At 40.8% G+C, this 17160-nt stretch overlaps 1 protein-coding gene across 2 annotated transcripts in view; it reads left to right on the plus strand.

Moving 5' to 3' along the window:
• Positions 1 to 4711: 4711 nt before the first annotated feature.
• IPO9 (importin 9) overlaps positions 4712 to 17160 on the plus strand; it is a 39600-nt gene continuing 27151 nt past the window's right edge. Inside the window, exons 1-3 of one of the 2 annotated variants that reach the window (XM_069074558.1) lie at positions 4712 to 4922; positions 16672 to 16733; positions 16944 to 17030. In XM_069074558.1, the coding sequence (XP_068930659.1) occupies positions 4766 to 4922; positions 16672 to 16733; positions 16944 to 17030 (306 nt within the window). In that variant the 5' untranslated portion in view covers positions 4712 to 4765. Of the gene's footprint in view, positions 4923 to 9682; positions 9789 to 16671; positions 16734 to 16943; positions 17031 to 17160 lie in introns of those variants that run through there. The other variant, XM_069074559.1, reaches the window with a different exon arrangement.

The following is a 17160-nucleotide window of genomic DNA, read 5'->3' on the forward strand; positions in this document are numbered from 1 at the left end:
ATTAGTTTCTGAGAAACTCTTCCTCTTTCCTTCAATTACCCCCAACACTTCAGTGCCACAGAACATAGTCCTCCAACTCCCCTCATTTTTTGCCTCCTTTCCCGACATTTTAACTGTTCACACATCTCTTCTGCCATGGGTCTCTTTGTGAGTCTGCTTGTTCTTGTCCCAAGTCCATAGATCTCCAATCAAACCTCTCTTGGCCCACTGTGTTTCCAGAGGCAATCTGCCTCAAGAAATTTTCTCCCATACTCCATTAGGTGGGTTTCCATCTTAAAATGATCCGGAACATACTCGGGGCAAGGGAATTGGATCTCTCCCTGCATTTAGATAGCACTGGCACTTGGGGCCAAGAATTCCTACTTTCCACTCAGCTACTACGATATCAACCAAATTAGGCAATATTACTGCTGTAAATATCCTAAGATCAGAAAAGGGGACAATTAAAACAATCCATCAACAGTCCTGGTTCTCTAATGTTTAAAGATTTATTAGCTAGACAAGAAGCTTTATCTATCCTAGCATATCCACAGACCCTGAGATAGATATGCTCAGATTTGAATATTTGTATACATGGAGTTGCTAGTAGTGAACTCCTACAAGGGCGTTAAACTCTGGCAGCCTAATGGAAAAGCAGGGGAATGGAAAGCTTTCTACTCAACACTTTCTATTATGTGTGCAATAGAGTCCTCTGTATAGAATCAGAGTGGGAAGGGACCTAAGAAGCTAGCTCAGTCTGTCATTCCTGAACGAGAATCCCCTCTATAGTGTATCTGGCAAATGGTCATCCAACCTTTGCTTAAAGACATCCAGGGAGGGGTAGCTAGGTGGCACAGTGAATAGAGCACTGACCCTGTAGTCAGGAGGACCTGAGTTCAAATCCAGCCTCAGACACTTTATAACTAACCGTATGACCTTGGGCAAGTCACTTAACCCCAATTGCCCTCCAAAAAGGAAAAAAAAAAGACACCCAGGGAAGGGCAACCCATTTGCTCCCAAGGATGCCCATTCTACCTTGGGATAGGTCTAATTTTCAAGAAACCTAAATCTTTGCAACTGTTACCTTGTTACATTGTTCAATGCTCACTGTTCTGCTCTCTGGGACCCAGCAGAAGGAAACTAAAACCTCTTCTATTGGGTAACTTCTCAGATACTGAAAAATAGTTACCATGTACCAGGCTTCTCTACTGGAGACTCAACATCCCCAGTTCCTTTGAGCATTGTGTATGTGGGATGTTAGGACCTTTCACCATCCTGGTTGCCTTTTTTGAGACACTCCTTCCTAAAATGGGGTGCCCAGAATTGAATGTAAATACTGCAAGTATGGTCTGACCAAGGCAGGGTGCAGTGGGGCCACCACCTCCTGGATACTGCCCAAGTTTACATCAATATTCGAGGCTTCGTGGTTCAAATGAAAGCACATGGGGTTTGGGATGAGAAGATGTGAGGACAAGTCTTGGCTTTGCCATGTCCTGTCTGTGTGACTTTGGGCAAGTCTCAGCATCTTTTAGTTTCCTCTGTATTAAAATGAAGTGTTGGACTAACTCAGTGGTATCACACTCAAGTAGAAATGGGACCAGTAAGCTGTACATAAGGAGCCTTGCAGGCTACATAGTAACTTGGAAAACCATACATTAACATTATCTTTTTCTTTTTGGAGGGCAATTGGGGAAAATTACACTTTTTTTTTCTTTTTGGAAGGGCAATTAGGGTTAAGTGACTTGCCCAGGGTCACACGGTTAGTAAGTGTTAAAGTGTCTGAGGCTGGATTTGAACTCAGGTCCTCCTGACTCCAGGTTAGGTGCTCTATTCACTGTACCACCTAGCTGCCCCCACATTAACATTATCTTTATCCTATTGAATTTTTATTGTATTAAATATTTCCCATTTTAATTTGGTTCAGGCTATACTAGGGAATGTTTTTGGGCTACCTGTGGCCCACATCTCTAGTCTAGAAGACTTCTAAGGTCCCTTTGTACTTATGATATATACTATATATAAATCTATAATATTATATGACATATATAATAATGCAAACATATGACTACATGTAATATACATATATGCCATATAATATACATGTGTATAATTATATATAAACACATACAATTATAATTATATTCTATTAAGTCACATTGAATTCATAGTCCACTAAAATCTCCAGGCCTTTTGTAGACAACCCCTCCCCCCACATCCATACAGAAAGGACCAAATAGGATTTGCTCAAATCTATTTATGATATGATGACTTATTGATTTAGAGTTAGCAACCCTCTCTCATATAGGTGGTACAAAGGATAGAGAGCCCTGGACCTGGAGTCAGGAAGACCCAAGTTCAAATCCAGCCTCGGATTCACTCTGCCTTAGTTCTCTCATATGTAAAATAGAGATACCAAAAGCACCTACCTCCCAGGGTTGTTGTGAGAAAAAATATCTGTAAAGCTATCATCATCATCATCATCTCAGACAGTACTGCACAGGGTAATTTTTTTTTCTTAGGATACCATTTACACAGTCTTTTAGCTCATTATTTTCTAACCTAACCAGGATTCTCAAAACCTGGTACCTTGGTGATTTTCACTGATATGATTTCATAAAGATGAACAGATTTAACAGCCTATTTCTTCACATAATTTCAACTTCAATGGGATTAAGTTAGAGGCAGTGAAATAGATTTGGAGTTTAAGAGCCTGCATTCAGATCCTGATTCTTCTACCTAATACCTGTGTGATTTTTTTGGCCAATCATTTAACCTATTTGTAAAATGTGGAAAATGTATTATATAAAATCTAAGATTCATTCCTGTTCTAAATCCTATGACTTGTTCTTATCATTTATTTTCTTATTCCATTGATATAAAAAAAATCTTTACAACATTTAAATCTATCCAGCATCTGTTATTGGTTCATTAATGCAATAGCAATTTTAGTTGACTACTACTATTAATTGAAGTTTAAAATCATTAGGCTTTTGCCCACCCCATTGTGCTTTCTTGATCAGTCACATTCCAGTTTCCAAGTTGGGCTAATCCAGGTTACAACTGCAAATCAATTAACTGTAGGTTCTTCCTCTTTCATGTTTGGATTCCTTGAGATCTGGAAACATATAAGGAAACATAACTCCAATCCTTGTCTCTTCATTGAGGAGAGAAGGGAAGCAGATTAGAATAGCAGGCAGGGTACCTGACCCCAGCAACTTGCCTTCTCCTTCTGCATCTATAACCATATCGTAGCCTTCTCCTTCCCTTTGTCTCTCCCACCATAATGTTGTACTGATGAAAGCTCAACTCAGACCATCAGATAAGTATTCTAGATTTCACAGAGTCCCATAGCTGGGAAGGACCTCAGAACCCACCTAGTTCAGTCTCAATCAGAAGAAGAATCTATAATAATAATACTAGTTATGATAGTGATAACTAGCATTTATATTATAACTAGCATTCTTTAAGGTTTACTAAATACTTTACAAATATTATGTCATTTGATTTTCACAACAATTTTCCCCTAAAGTGGTCACTCAGTCATTGCTTGAAGACTTCCAAAGAGGGAAAACCCCACTACATCCAGAGGCAGCCCATTCCATCTTTGGAGAGCTTTAAGTATTGAGAGATTTTTTTCCTAACATCAAACCTACATTTGCTTTTTATTGTAAACTTCCACTCATAAAACCTTGTATTGACCCCGGCACAAAAATCTCATTTGATCTTCACCACAACCCTGGGAGGTATTGCTATCATTATCCGCATTTTACAAATGAGGCAAGCGAGGCAGACAGATTTGAATTCAGGTACTCCTGATTCCAGGTCCAGAGTTCTATCTGCTGTACCACCTAGAGCTGATTTTCGTCCCCGGAGCAGGTGTGTGCCAGTAAATGCTTAACAATAGGTTAGGGTGGGAGACAATGTACTCAGGGCACATTTTTATGTTTCATCTACACCACATTTTCTCCGTCATTTTCTTAAGTCTAGACAATCAACAAAACAAGACATCAAGTCCCGATTTGTATCATTTGCCAATTTCCCAGGTGTAAATGTTCACACTAGAAAGTTAACAATCGGACTCAGAGCAGATCCAAGTTGGCTACAATCCAGCCCCGCCCTTAAACCTTTTCTTCCTTGGAATAGTCTAAATAAATATTCCCAATTCTACTTTACCTAGTCCGAAATTAGCAGTTCATAATTTTTAGGGGGGGGGGAATAAACATTTATTAAGTGCCTTCTAATTATAATAGTTAGTATTTTATATCACCTTCTGATAATAATAGCTAGCATTTTTACACACATAATAATAGTTACTACTACTACTACTACTAATAATAATAATAATAATAAGCTAGCATTTATATGTGTTTTCTATATTCCGGGCACTGTGTCAGCGTTGTACAGATATCTTAGCTGTGGGATAGGAGAAAGAGCAAGGATGGACCGCTTATTATCATTTTGTCTGCTATTTTGGGTGTAATTTTTGGAAAGCCCTTTAATTAGTCTATTTGAGCAAGTTCTTCCCCTCACCCCAAAAGATCTTTTTTTTAAATTCTCTCCTGGTCGCAGGGGGGCGCTATCGTCGGAGGCTTCGGCTGGAAGCCCGACCTCTTCGCGGCCCCTCCCTAACTCCCTGTTTCCCGGCTCGCCTCCGCGATGCGCATGTGCGGCTTCGCGGATTGGCCGCGCGCGGGAGCCGTCGTGCCGGTGGCGGGTCCCGGCGGCGGGAGGAGCGGCCGCGGGGCTGGCTGGCTGGCTGGCTGGCAGCGGGCAGGCGGGCGGAAAAATGGCGGCGGCGACGGGCGCGGGCTCCGGGCTGCCGGGGCCAGTGGCGCAGGGCTTGAAAGAGGCGCTGGTGGAGACGCTCACGGGGATCCTGTCCCCGGTGCAGGAGGTGCGGGCGGCCGCCGAGGAGCAGATTAAGGTGCTGGAGGTGACGGAGGGTGAGTGAGGCCGGCGGAGCCCGCCCGCCTCGGGAGGGGCCCGGCGCGGGGCGTGCGGGACCCCTGGGAGGCGGGCTGCCCGTCCGCGGAGGTGGGCCGGGGGCCGGCGCCGCTCCGGCCGCGGGAGCTGCTGGAGCGCGGGGACGAGCGATGGGCGATGGCCCCGAGCCCCGCGGAGGAAATGAACTAAGTTGCCCGCGTCCCGGTCCCTTCCCCCGCCCTGGCCGCGCGCGTGGAACTGGAGTCCCGATGCACAGTCCGGCCGGGCAGCCCCTTCCTGCCCGCTCTCCCTGCTGCTCAGTGCCAGGTCCGAAGAGTGACCCCAGGAGCTCCCTCTCTCTGCCTCCTCCCTCGCTCCGAGGGCTTCTGGATACCCGTCCCCTGCTCGCCCGAGGGTGGAAGGAGCAGAACTTAAAATAGCTCTGGTACCAAGGCGAGCATTAAAAGGAGCGCTGGGGATTGTCTGTTAATTTCCTATCGACTGTGCCTCTTGTGCCTGGCATCAGGCTCTCTCGCCAGTTTGACAAAGGAGCATTTTGAGCTTGAAACAATACTCAGGAGAAGGGGGTGGAAATCTCTTGAGTCTTTTTTTTAACTAGCCTTGAGACTGTGGGACTTAATGTTGAATGACCTTTACAAAGAAACTCACTTAATGTAGCATCTCTTACAGAATTAGTAGGTACAGAAGATTCTTCCAGTAATCCAACCCTAAGAAAAGTCCCCTTCCAGGTCTTAGCAGCGGTCCCCTGAGAACCACCACATGTAAATGGGGTAGAAGTTTGGCATTGATTCATATACGGAATCTTTATAATGGATCACATGCTAGATTGATAAGCAGTGTAAGTAGTACCTATTATAGGTTTCAGCCTGAGTTTTTCGTAGGGACCGAGTCTATAGTGGGAGGGCTCCCTGAAAAATTTTCTTAGTTCGCTATCTATTTGGTATCATGACTGGGTAGACTCTTTCAATCAAGGACAAAGAGAAGGCCTTTAAGTTTGTTGCTAGTAGACTTAGAAGAATAATGAGGTGTGGTTTCAGCACTTGAAACTAGTAAGGTAAGCATTAATACCATTCGTTTGTTCGCTTTTGGTTTTTTGTAGGACATTTCTCTCTGCTGGTATTGGGAAAGGTGGTGTAATTTGGACTCTGGCTGCTTAAAAGACAATTGGAATTAACAACGGATATAAGAGCCATACTTACCCAAAGGGAGGACGCAAAATTTGTTGGATTGGAGGCTATGAGTTATAGCCATACATAGATTGATCTGGAGGAGGAAAAATGCCTCCTACTTTTAATTCCTATTTTTACTGTCCTTTGTTTGCAAAGCAAGGGAACTTCATTGATTTTAAGGCCAAGTTCCTATGGATCAGAACAGATCCCTCTATGAAAGACATTTCTGTTTGCAGTGATCTGTGTTTGACTTTGACAGCTTACTCCATAAATAGGAAACCTTAGCTTATTATGTTAAAATACCCAATAATTCCATTGTAGCCTTAATCTGACCATCTTTGGCAAAAAACACATTGGTCTTATTTGAACAGAATTGCTCACGAGCTACCACGTTCATTTTAAAGCATTAGTCCTCCACTTCCTGTCTCCCTAGTACTTGGAACCAAAACTCAAATGTCTTCAGAACTTTGTATTTGATCAATGCCACTGGTGGGTTATAATACTAAAGTTATTTTCTATGTAGCTTGATAGGAATGTGCTATGAAAAAAAAGAGTTGTTGGTCTTATATGAAGTGACCTATTGATGTGTCTAGTGGCAGTGTAGTAAATAACTTAGATGTTCAGACTAACTGGAGAAGTGGTACAGATTGCTGGAGCTTTAGGTAGTGGCTTATATTCTTTTGGGAGCAGCTTTTAAAATTGATTCTGTTTTTGTTTTTTTTCCAAAATCCTTTAGAAACTTATCCTTCATTTTCAGAAACAAGACTAATTCTTCTCTTGTCATTGTTCTGCTTATACCCTTCCTTGGAAAGAAAACTGTGGTGGTAGCAAATTGCGTCTTTCTTAAGACTTATGATCCTGTCTCTCCTTTCTCAACCCCTGGTGGCATCGGAACAAGCTCTACTTTATTTATAGCCCAGACAGGTCTCAGAATATTCTCTCTAGACTTGTTTTGTAATTGATTGATCTGCTCAACTTAGACCAAGACTTTCTTACCTTTGTATCATTGCCCTCTTTTGAGTAAGCAGATAGCACCTGACTGCCCGCAGCTAGTATTTAGCCAAATATTTAGGGGGTGGGCATGTTAAGAAGCGTGACTCAAAGACCCTCCGTTTCTTTTATCAATCAGCTGAAGGTCTGAAGTGAGAAACACTTCTCTCAGATAGTATCCCTCTGTAGATGCTTCAGAATGCTGTGATTTCTGTCATTACAATAAACAAGGACCTTTGCTTCTATCTTCTGCCTTGAAAAATTGGTAAACAGTCTTCCTTAGAACTTTAAGTGATCTTATGGTATAATCTAGAAATTGCCCTTGCAATTCAGTTTCTTTGATGTTTTTCTTCCTCCTCTCCTTCCCCTCCCCATAACTTACTAGGTCAAGTGAAAGCCCAGAACAGGTCTCTCTCTGATTGTTTTCAACTTCTTTGCCCCAGTTTTCCACTCAGAGCCATCACCCTTGTTCAGACACTCATCACCTCTTAAACTATTACAGTAGTCTCCTACTTAGACTCCTGGCTTTCAGTCCCTCCTCTCACAATCCACCCTCCATATAATAGGCAAAATAATTTAAGTCTTACTATCACTCGCCTTGCTCAAGAACCTTCAGTGGCTCCTTATTGCCTCTCGAATAAAATAGAAGCTCCTCAGCTTGGCATTTAAAACTCTTCATGGTATGACTCCATGCCATTCTGGACTCATTCTCCTTCCCCTCTCCCCCCCAAGTGTTGCTTTCTTTATGTACTTTCTAGCAGCTCTCTAAGAGACTGTGGTATATTAGAGAGGTGGGAAGAACTGTATTCAAATGCCAGTTCAAAGTCTTACTAGTAGCATGATCCTCAGTGAGCCAGCCGTTCATCATCTCTGGGCCTGTTTGTTCATTGATAAAATGAGCCAGTTGAATTCTGAGACCCCTTCTGGCTCTGAATTTATGTACTTATGATCATTCATTCCCCATTTTAGTCAAAGTGACCTACTCCCACCTTCATTCCTTTGAGCAGACATGCCCTCTTTCCTTCAAGGTTTTTGCCCCCTCCTATGGGAGGCTTTTCCTGATCCCTTTAGTTGTTGATGTTCTTTCCCTCCCCAAATTATTGTGTAGTTATTTATTTGTGCACATGTTGTATCTTCCATTGTAAACTCCTTGAGGAAGGGGACTATTTTTTATTCTGTATCTGTATTCTTAGCACCTAGTACAGTGCCATGCTTTTTAGATTAAATTCAGTGAAAACACTTCTCAGGGAATACAAACTGCTGAAGGCCAAAGCATATTCTGGTCTTTTATCCCGCCACCTAATATTTCCAGGAAAGCTGCTGCCCTAAAATTAGTTGCCTAATTTTCTAGAATGGGAAAAGTTGAGATAGTTCCTGAGTCCTGCAAGCTGAGACAGAGATGTAGAATAGATAGCTGCTGCAGCCTACCACAACTCACAACCCACAACACATTAAGGGAATCTATAAGTCTGGTGTCTGTTCTAGGAGGATTTCACAGAACTGGGAGGTGTGTTACTTTGTTCTTTTATTTCCTTAAGTCAAAGATCAGTTTAAGTATTTCATATAAAGCCTATTTAACAGAATCAATCAGAGGGAAATCCTGCTGGTGGCCTCATTCTTCACTTTGACTTAAGAGTTCATTAGGTCCTGTGCTGCTCAGTAACTCAACAGATTCTTTTGGAACAAACAGCTTTCCTAAGAGCAATAAAGCTTAATGGAAATTAGGAGTTTCTCAGAAAACACAAAACACTTTCACAGCTACAATTACATTTCTCTCTTGCTTTTTTTTTTTTTGCTTCTTGTAGGGCAATTAGGGTTAAATGACTTGCCCAAGGTCACATGGCTATTAAGTGTTAAGTGTCTGGGGCTGGATTTGAACTCAGGTCCTCCTGACTCCAGGGCCAGTGCTCTTTTCACTGTGTCACTTAGACACCCCATTTGCATTTCTCTTAATGACATGATAGCTGTGGATACTGAGAGTTCTGGACTCCCAAGGTTCCTTAACTGTGCTCTTAAGTCTGATGTTCTCCACTAGACTCTTCTGCTTTCTTGGCAAGGTTGGGAAGATACCGTCTCCTTTGTTTTGAGTCTATGTCAGCTTCTTCCTCTCAGATCTTAATTTATTCCTGTCCCATTTTCTCCATCCTTCCTCCAAAACTAGCATCCCAGCAGAATGGAATGGAAAGCCTTTCTTGTCACAACAAACATTGATCCTTGAGACCAGAAGAGCATAGACTTCATTATATAGATTGATCATCTCTCCCTTATTTCTTTTGGTTATTCCTTCTATCAGAAATGTTGTAGCATTTTCCTTATTATCTTGGTCATTTCTCTCTTGATTATTCCCTATTAGTCATCTGTCCCTAATGCTTCACAAAGATAAATTCTCTTTTTCCTCCCCCTGTAATATCGACTACTATAATATTGGGGGCTAGGGAGGGGGTGGAAAGAGCTTTCCCTCCCTTCTCCTGGCTCTTATTTGGTGCCCAAGATATGGAGTATTGATTTCCCCATCCTAGCTGCCTAGAGAGATGATCCTGCCGCTTGAGCATTTGCTTTCTGGTTTTCATGGGCACTTTTCTGGCTCTCTTGCAGTGTAGCGTAAGCATTGTCCTCCTGCGAAGGGAGCCCCTCAAGGATCCAGACGCACTCCTGGGCATGTGGCGGGCACTGAGCCGAGCGGAAGGCGGCCGCGCTCGGAGAAAGGCCAGTGGTGGAGTTTTCTTTTTCCTTTCAGCTGTGGTTTTGTGGTGCCCCTGCTTCCTGGCCCCCGTGGGAAAGATGGAGCCACTCAAGAGCTCTGCTTAGAACTCCCCCAGCCCTTCTTCCCTTATCCAAACCCCCAGGCAGTATCCCCCACCAGTATCGTACTAAACCCTGATTGTCAAGGTGCTACCTAGTTCTATGTCTCTGACAGACCCTCAAGGCCAAAGCATTTCTTAACTTGTCCTCCACCCTGTCCTCTTCCATTCTCTCCTTTGCCCTTTCCCTTCTAAATAAACATTTAAATGGAATGTGTTTACCAAATAGGGGGAAAAGGAGAGAAGTGGGAACACGGATGACAAGGCTGGCTGGAGAGAGATTAAAGAGACAAGGGGTTTGAGAGATGAAAAAGGACAATTTTAAAAGAGAGACGACAGGAAATGGGATTGGAAGAGCTGTGAGCCAGTGTGCTGATGAAACATGTGAATGAAGCCTAGGGTCAGTGTTAAAACCCAAACTAACAGATTGGTGCTAGCCTCATTTCACCCTGGCAGAACTTACTCAGGATAATTGAGTTCCTTAATAATTTGTTGTAGTCTGTATGCCCTAAAAAGATGATTCTATGCAGCACAGTTGGGAATGTTCTCTTTTAATTCAATAACTTGATACAGTTCAAACCATGTTGTAATTTCAATTGCTGAAAGACTAGACAGCCATGTATCCAGCCCTGGCTATGACTCCCTGGCCCAGGGATCAGAGAGGCACTCTGGTGCCCTTTCTCCTGCCTTTGCATAGTTCCATTGGGTTGAATACAGCCTAGTCACTGCTTTCTTCAGTTAACTTTAGTTCTATCAGTCCCTCTAGGAAACACTATACACTGTCTCTGTTTAGTCAGTGCCTGTAAGCTGTATTTTATCACTGTAACAGGAGTCACCAATGAGCAGGAACATCTGTATTGGTCAGTTTTTTCCTGGTTTCATCATTAAGAGAATTTCAAGTTTTTAAACTAATCCCTTAAAGTTCTGCCCAAGTTTTGTTATGCAGAGCTGAGAAGGCACCAAAAAGATAACTGTAGCAATAATGATAGCAAATAGTCACAGAATAATTTGTAACTTCCAAGCATTCTACTTGTGATAACCCTATGAGGTTATCTGGCTTATTCTTATTGTGCTGATAAACCATCTCAAGCTCATTAGATGTAAAATTCCAAGAACACGGTAGGTGTTTAATAAATGTTGTTCAGTTGAATTGGAGTAGGAAAACTGAGGACTCAAACTCAGGATATCAGACTTAATTCCAGTGTGCTTTTTGGCACACAAGGCTGTAATGCTGCAGGAAATAGTTCTTCCTTAGATCCCTGAGTCTGCAAAACTAGTCACTAGGATTCATTCAGTTACTTAGAAGTACTGTGGTAGAGGAGACTGGTCACTCACTGAACCACAGTCAGGAAAATCTGCGTTCATATCCTGCCTGACATGTTCAAGTTGTGTGACAGGTTACTTACTCTCTCTTATCCTTATTTTCCTCCTCTATAAAATGGGAATAATAATACCTGTAATGCTGTACTTCACAAGATTGTTGGGAGGATCAAATGAGATAATGTATATAGAATACTTTACAAATCTTAAGATCGTTTTTGTTCATGTCTGTATATACATATGCTATACATTTTATTACCAAAAAAACTAAATATATTTTAACAAACGGGAAAAGATTTGCTATTGAGATGGGAATTATCCTTGAATCAACTGTCTGTACAGTCAGTCCATTGGCTTATCAGAATTAAGATCATAATTAGTTTGTTGTTGTTTTAAGAAGAAAATAATTAGAAAAATGTGGCCTGAAAAGGAAACAACACTGAATTTTTTAAGCAGGTAATTGAAATTAAAAATGGGAAGTGGACAACAGAAATTAATCACATCAACACTGATGGTAACAATTTTATCCATTTTAACTGATGTAGATTAATGGCCACAGTGAGAACAAAAGAGCCCAGACTTACTTACCAGATGGAGAGAGATGATTGCCAGAGGCAATACCAGGTTAGAATATAAGCTCATTGACAAAATCTTACAAAGGGGGGTAATGGGTGATTATGAGCTGTATTATCTCTTAAAACAGAGAGAAGAACTGGAAGGTAAAATCATTTTAAAGAAAGCTTATCAAGGTATCCAGCTAAGCATAGTCATCACAGAGGCATTCAAGTCTGAGAATGAAAAGAGGACTACATGAAAAAGATGTGCAAAAATAATTTTAACAAACTTTTTTCATCATCAGAAACACTGGGATCACCACACTTAGACTCCACTTAGACATTCCTAATTGTACCTAAAGAGAAGGTAGAAATGATAGTAAAGAGAACAAAAAAGGAAAAAAGTAGCTGGATTGAACCAGATAGAGAGAGGGGAGCTCCATGCTGGAAGTGACATGATTGTAAGGGCATTAAGGGACTGATATATATGGTAGTTGGAGGGAAAAAGATAATAAAAGAGAAAAAAAAACTTATATTTTAATTAATACCCAAAAAAGTATCTAAAAGACTATCAATAGCTTCCCATCTGTGCACCTACTTTCCCATATATATAAAACCTTTGTGGGAGTGATTTCTACAGAAGTCATTGGTATCAGGAAATATGCAAACTTCCACAAGTAATATTCAACAATGGATGACATCTTTACTATTTTACAGCTAACTGAAAGATGTAGAGAACTTAAGATCCCATTGTGTTTACTGTTTGTTAATTACAAAAAAAAAAAAAAAAAAGCATTTGATTTCATAGAACAGAATACTGCCATATAGGCACTTTTTCAACAAAGTGTCTCCTATCCATTTATCAAAATCATTCAAGATACCTTGGAAGATGTAGCAGAAATAACTTATTCTTGTTCAGAAAGCCCTCTGATAAACATCAAGGGAGGTTTAAAACAGGGAGACATATGCTTGCTAAAGGTATTTTTCCAGATAAAATAAAAGATCCATCACAGAATCCAGATCAAAGATTCCCTGTAAATGATAAGGGCCTCTATTTGTTCCTTTTTAATGATGACATGGTCCTAATTGCATCAAACCCCAGAATATTACAGAGCCTTCTTAGAGGAGATCTGTAATCACTCAGATTGGGTTTTCCATCCACATAAAAAACGCTTAGTGAATGAAGAATACCCATTACTCTGAAACACATGAAGGTGTATTTCAACATGCATTTGGATATATACCCTATCAAATTTCTCCTTCAGAGAAAAAATAAACCAGGAAGAATGTAGGCAGGATTGTCATGAGAGAAATTTTTTTTTTTTACTTTGCAATCTACCCATAAAAGCAAAGGCTTGTTTTTTAAATACTAACATTGTACCAACATGAGACATACAACATACCTGCCCTCCAAAGATTTAAAAATAAATGTCTCACAGAGGGCAAAGAAGAGGCTGTGAACATCGAACCAGTAAGGAACTCAAGAACTGAAGTAAGAAATCTCTTTGAAAAATGGTATAAGAGGGGCGGGTAGGTGGCACAGTGAATAGAGCGCCAGCCCTGGCCAAGTCAGGAGGGCCTGAGTTCAAGTTTGACCTCAGACACTTAACACAAAAACAAACCATGTGACCTTGGGCAAGTCACTTAACCCCAATTATCCTATCTTCCCCCCTCCAAAAAGCAAAAAAAGAAAAATGGTCTAAGAGACAATGGGGTGGTCAAGTGGGAGGAACAAGAGATTATAGATAGACAGCTAGAGTGCTGCACTGGTGCAACCTCAGCAAAAGGAAGGGAGGCCTCCAGCCTGTTGCTTGGATCAACCCCATGTGGCAGATTTGTTGGTGGACAAGGACAGGAATAGCACAGATTGGGCTGGCATGTGATGCAGTCTACATTATAGGAGGGAACTTCCAAATCCTTAAGATTAGAGACCCATTTAAATATATTTTCATTTATTATTCGATGGCAACTGATAGTCCAATAGTTATAATGTATTTGAGGGGAGAGGGTTAATTTATGATTTGGAATGAAGGAAAGAGTAATGGGAAAACTGACATTTGTCCTTGTTTATAGTAACCAACTCTCCTGCTCACCCATCTGACAAGAGTTTATATCTTAGGTTTTCCTTTCATTTTTTTATTCTTTCTTGGGGTATTACAGCCTCTGAAATCAGTGCTATTTCCCACCCTCCACTCCTTTTCTAGCTATGTCTCTTAGAAAGCTAATGGTGATTTTTTTTTTTTGGTCTTTTCCAAATATTCTTCTCCTAGAATTCAAAATAGAGATTAATATTACACCTTTTAACAGTCTTGTTTCCTATGTATAGTGGCCTTCATTTCATTAAAAATCTATTGATGTTTTAAAGTAAATACAAGGAAAACCTAATGGATACCTCAGTTTTGGGGTTACATATTATTACAATTTTCCGTGCTGTGTTTTTGTTGCTGTTGTAGTCTCTTGCCAACTATCAGTGACTCGTTTTTCATCACCTCACTGGAGTCCTTGTGATACAGGAAGCAATGTGGCTACCTAAAGTTGAGGTCCAACCATGAGACAGTTCCTCTGGGTACTTTCTGTTGCCCTAAGATAATTGCTGTACCCCTTAGATACAGCTGTTTTGAAGTAAAGTGATTTCCATAATCTACTGGACTTGACCTTTGGGAAGAAAGGGTTGGAGGAGTGAAAAGCCTGATTTACCTGCCTTATGTAGTGAGTGAGTTCTGGGGGAAGAAGGACATGATTAAAACCCTAGAAATGCTTTAGGTAGCTCAAGAGGTATTTCTGGGCTGCGGTAGGAACTACTCAGAAAATCTATAATGGCAGCCTGTCTCCTGTTCTGTGCTGCTTTTCTTTGTTTACTTGCAGTGCAGTTGGACATAAGCGGATGGTTTCCTCTTCTTCCCACAAGGCCTCCTTGTTATCCTCTTAATAGTGTCATGCCTCTACATTCATCTGAGAGTATAGTCCTTCTGACTTGGTCAAAGCTCTTCACCCTCACTCAGCTCAGGGAGATCTGTTTCCAGCCAAACAAATCTCAAGTAGTGCAGTTTCCTGACATTGCTGCTCTGTAACTCTCCCCTCCTTCCTTACCACTGAAAGTTTTGTTTTTCCTAAATGTTCATGTATTTGTTTTGTCCTCATTTCTTTTGGGCAAATGTTTTTACCCTTAACTGTAGTTCTCATTTTCTCAAGAACGTGACTAATTCTTATGATAACGGTCCCAAGAAATTGTGCTAATTCTAGAATCATTAAAACCCCAGTCAAGTTGGCCTGTGCCAAAATGGCGTAGATCTAGATGAGTGATCTTGTGAACCATTTTATTTTGTAAGAGATCGCATGCAGGCATGCCAGAAATGTGCAGATAGCTACACATTTAGTACCAATCCTATGCAAAAGTGATTTTTTTAAAGTCAATGAATGCATGAAATTAGTATCTATTTTCATATTCAGCATAAAAGATACCCATTCTTTTGGACAGATTTCACAGTTGTTGTTTAGATTTCCCATTATTCTCTTGCTCAAATTGACTTGAACATTTGGTACCTGAGGACTCTTCCTAAATTGTATTCAATTCAGCTGATTAAAGTCATTTTCCCAATTTCCATCAAAGATCGACATTCAAAGATGTCTGAGATCTTTTGGCCTGAAATCCTCCTGAGATAAGTTTGCTTATGGATGGCTGTAGATGACACCCCTCATCTAACCATGGAAATGTGTGAATTATACTGACCAGATTATCTCTAAGAAATAGAATGAATTTCAGAAGCTTGAGGAATAATTCTTCCAATTTTTTTGTGTGTGTGATTTCATCATCTAGTAAATACTGGAAAAGGAGGCTGACTTCTTTAACAATTCAGATTTCTTTCTCTTGTGGTATTCTTGCTAAAAAAAAAAAAAAGAAAAGGAAAAAATGCCTTCTTCCTGCCAAAGTGAGATGATTGGTACCATAGGAATGCAATTATAGCCCTTAAGTTTTTAGCCATAGATCTCAGTACTCTAGCTAGTCCTTGTGGTAATATAGTTACTTGAGATACTTAAATACCAAATGTTACAACCAGAAGAGGCATGATCATTTTAATATTAACATTTCTCTAATGCATAGTTCATTTTGAATACATATGCCATCATAATCAGTGTTGTTTTTTTGTGCTTAATGACTCATTTTAGCTATGTGGACAGAAACTGATCAAGGGATTTCAAAGGCCTAGTTGGGAGTAATCAGTCCTCAGGCTTTCTACTAAAGATCTTTTAGGTCTGAAAGTCTGCCTACCTTTAATTCTGAGTAACTCATTTTGATATTGTGATGCTCTTTTGGGTTTTACCTCCTTTGTCTCTGCCCTCCAGACTTAAATATTTGATCTTTGTCTCTTTGCCAATGTGAACCAATTCCGTATTTGAGTTTGGGGATAGCACCAATGGACCATGCGCATTCACAGTGCACAAACACAAACTGAAAATGGCTGGATTTCTTATAGCACTTCTATTTTTATGACCAAGCTTGTTAAACCTACTTATCCATTCAGCTCTAAACCGGAGCTAGATGCCCAGAGTTTTCTTCCTGTCAGACAAGTCATCTGATTTCTGGTGACACACACCTGTTTAATTAACTCCTAGACTCTGCTTAGGGTGATCTTATAGTTAGAAATATTGATTATCTTAGGAGAGGTATGGCTAGGTGTACAATGGTAGAAGAACCTGTTGGCACCACTCAAAGGTGATTTCCACCCCCCTGCTTTTCTCAGCCCAAAGAGTGTGTCTGAGTAGCAGACTCCCCTCTTCCTCTCCATCCCTGCCCCCCAAAAAAAGGAGTGGCTGAACTATTTACTAAAATCCTAATCACAGTTAATTCTCAGTAAGTTGTCCTGTCATTTCTGGTATACTCTTAGACTCATGATAAATTTTTTTCCTTTTCAGAATTTGGAGTTCACTTAGCAGAGCTGACTGTGGATCCACAGGGAGCATTAGCTATTCGTCAGGTAAGCCTAGAGTAGTTTTCCTTTATGATTGAACTTTGTCATGGAAAAGAGAAACCATAAGGCTATCTTTATTAATACCTAGGGAAATTTATATCTGATTTTTCTGTGCTGAACAGACAGGTGGTTAATGTGTATGAAGAATGGGGTACTCTCTTCGTGTCTTATCCATACCCTATTCCCATGAAGTGAATTAGCTTGTTTCCTTTCCAGTTGGCATCAGTCATCTTGAAACAGTATGTGGAAACCCACTGGTGTGCCCAGTCAGAGAAATTCAGGCCTCCTGAAACCACAGAAAGGGTCAGTAGATTTATTACATTTGTCCACCTGGGAGGTATGTGGGACTCTCTGTTTTGAGAGATCAAGGTGTGAAAATTCTTTTATGCCATGCAAAGATCTAAAAACTGACCCAAAGGGGACTTGGGGGAGG

The sequence above is a fragment of the Petaurus breviceps genome, unplaced genomic scaffold (assembly GCF_028583685.1).
Source record: "Petaurus breviceps papuanus isolate PSGF00001 unplaced genomic scaffold, PetGlider_PUasm1.0 90895, whole genome shotgun sequence".
Classification (NCBI taxonomy): domain Eukaryota; kingdom Metazoa; phylum Chordata; class Mammalia; order Diprotodontia; family Petauridae; genus Petaurus; species Petaurus breviceps.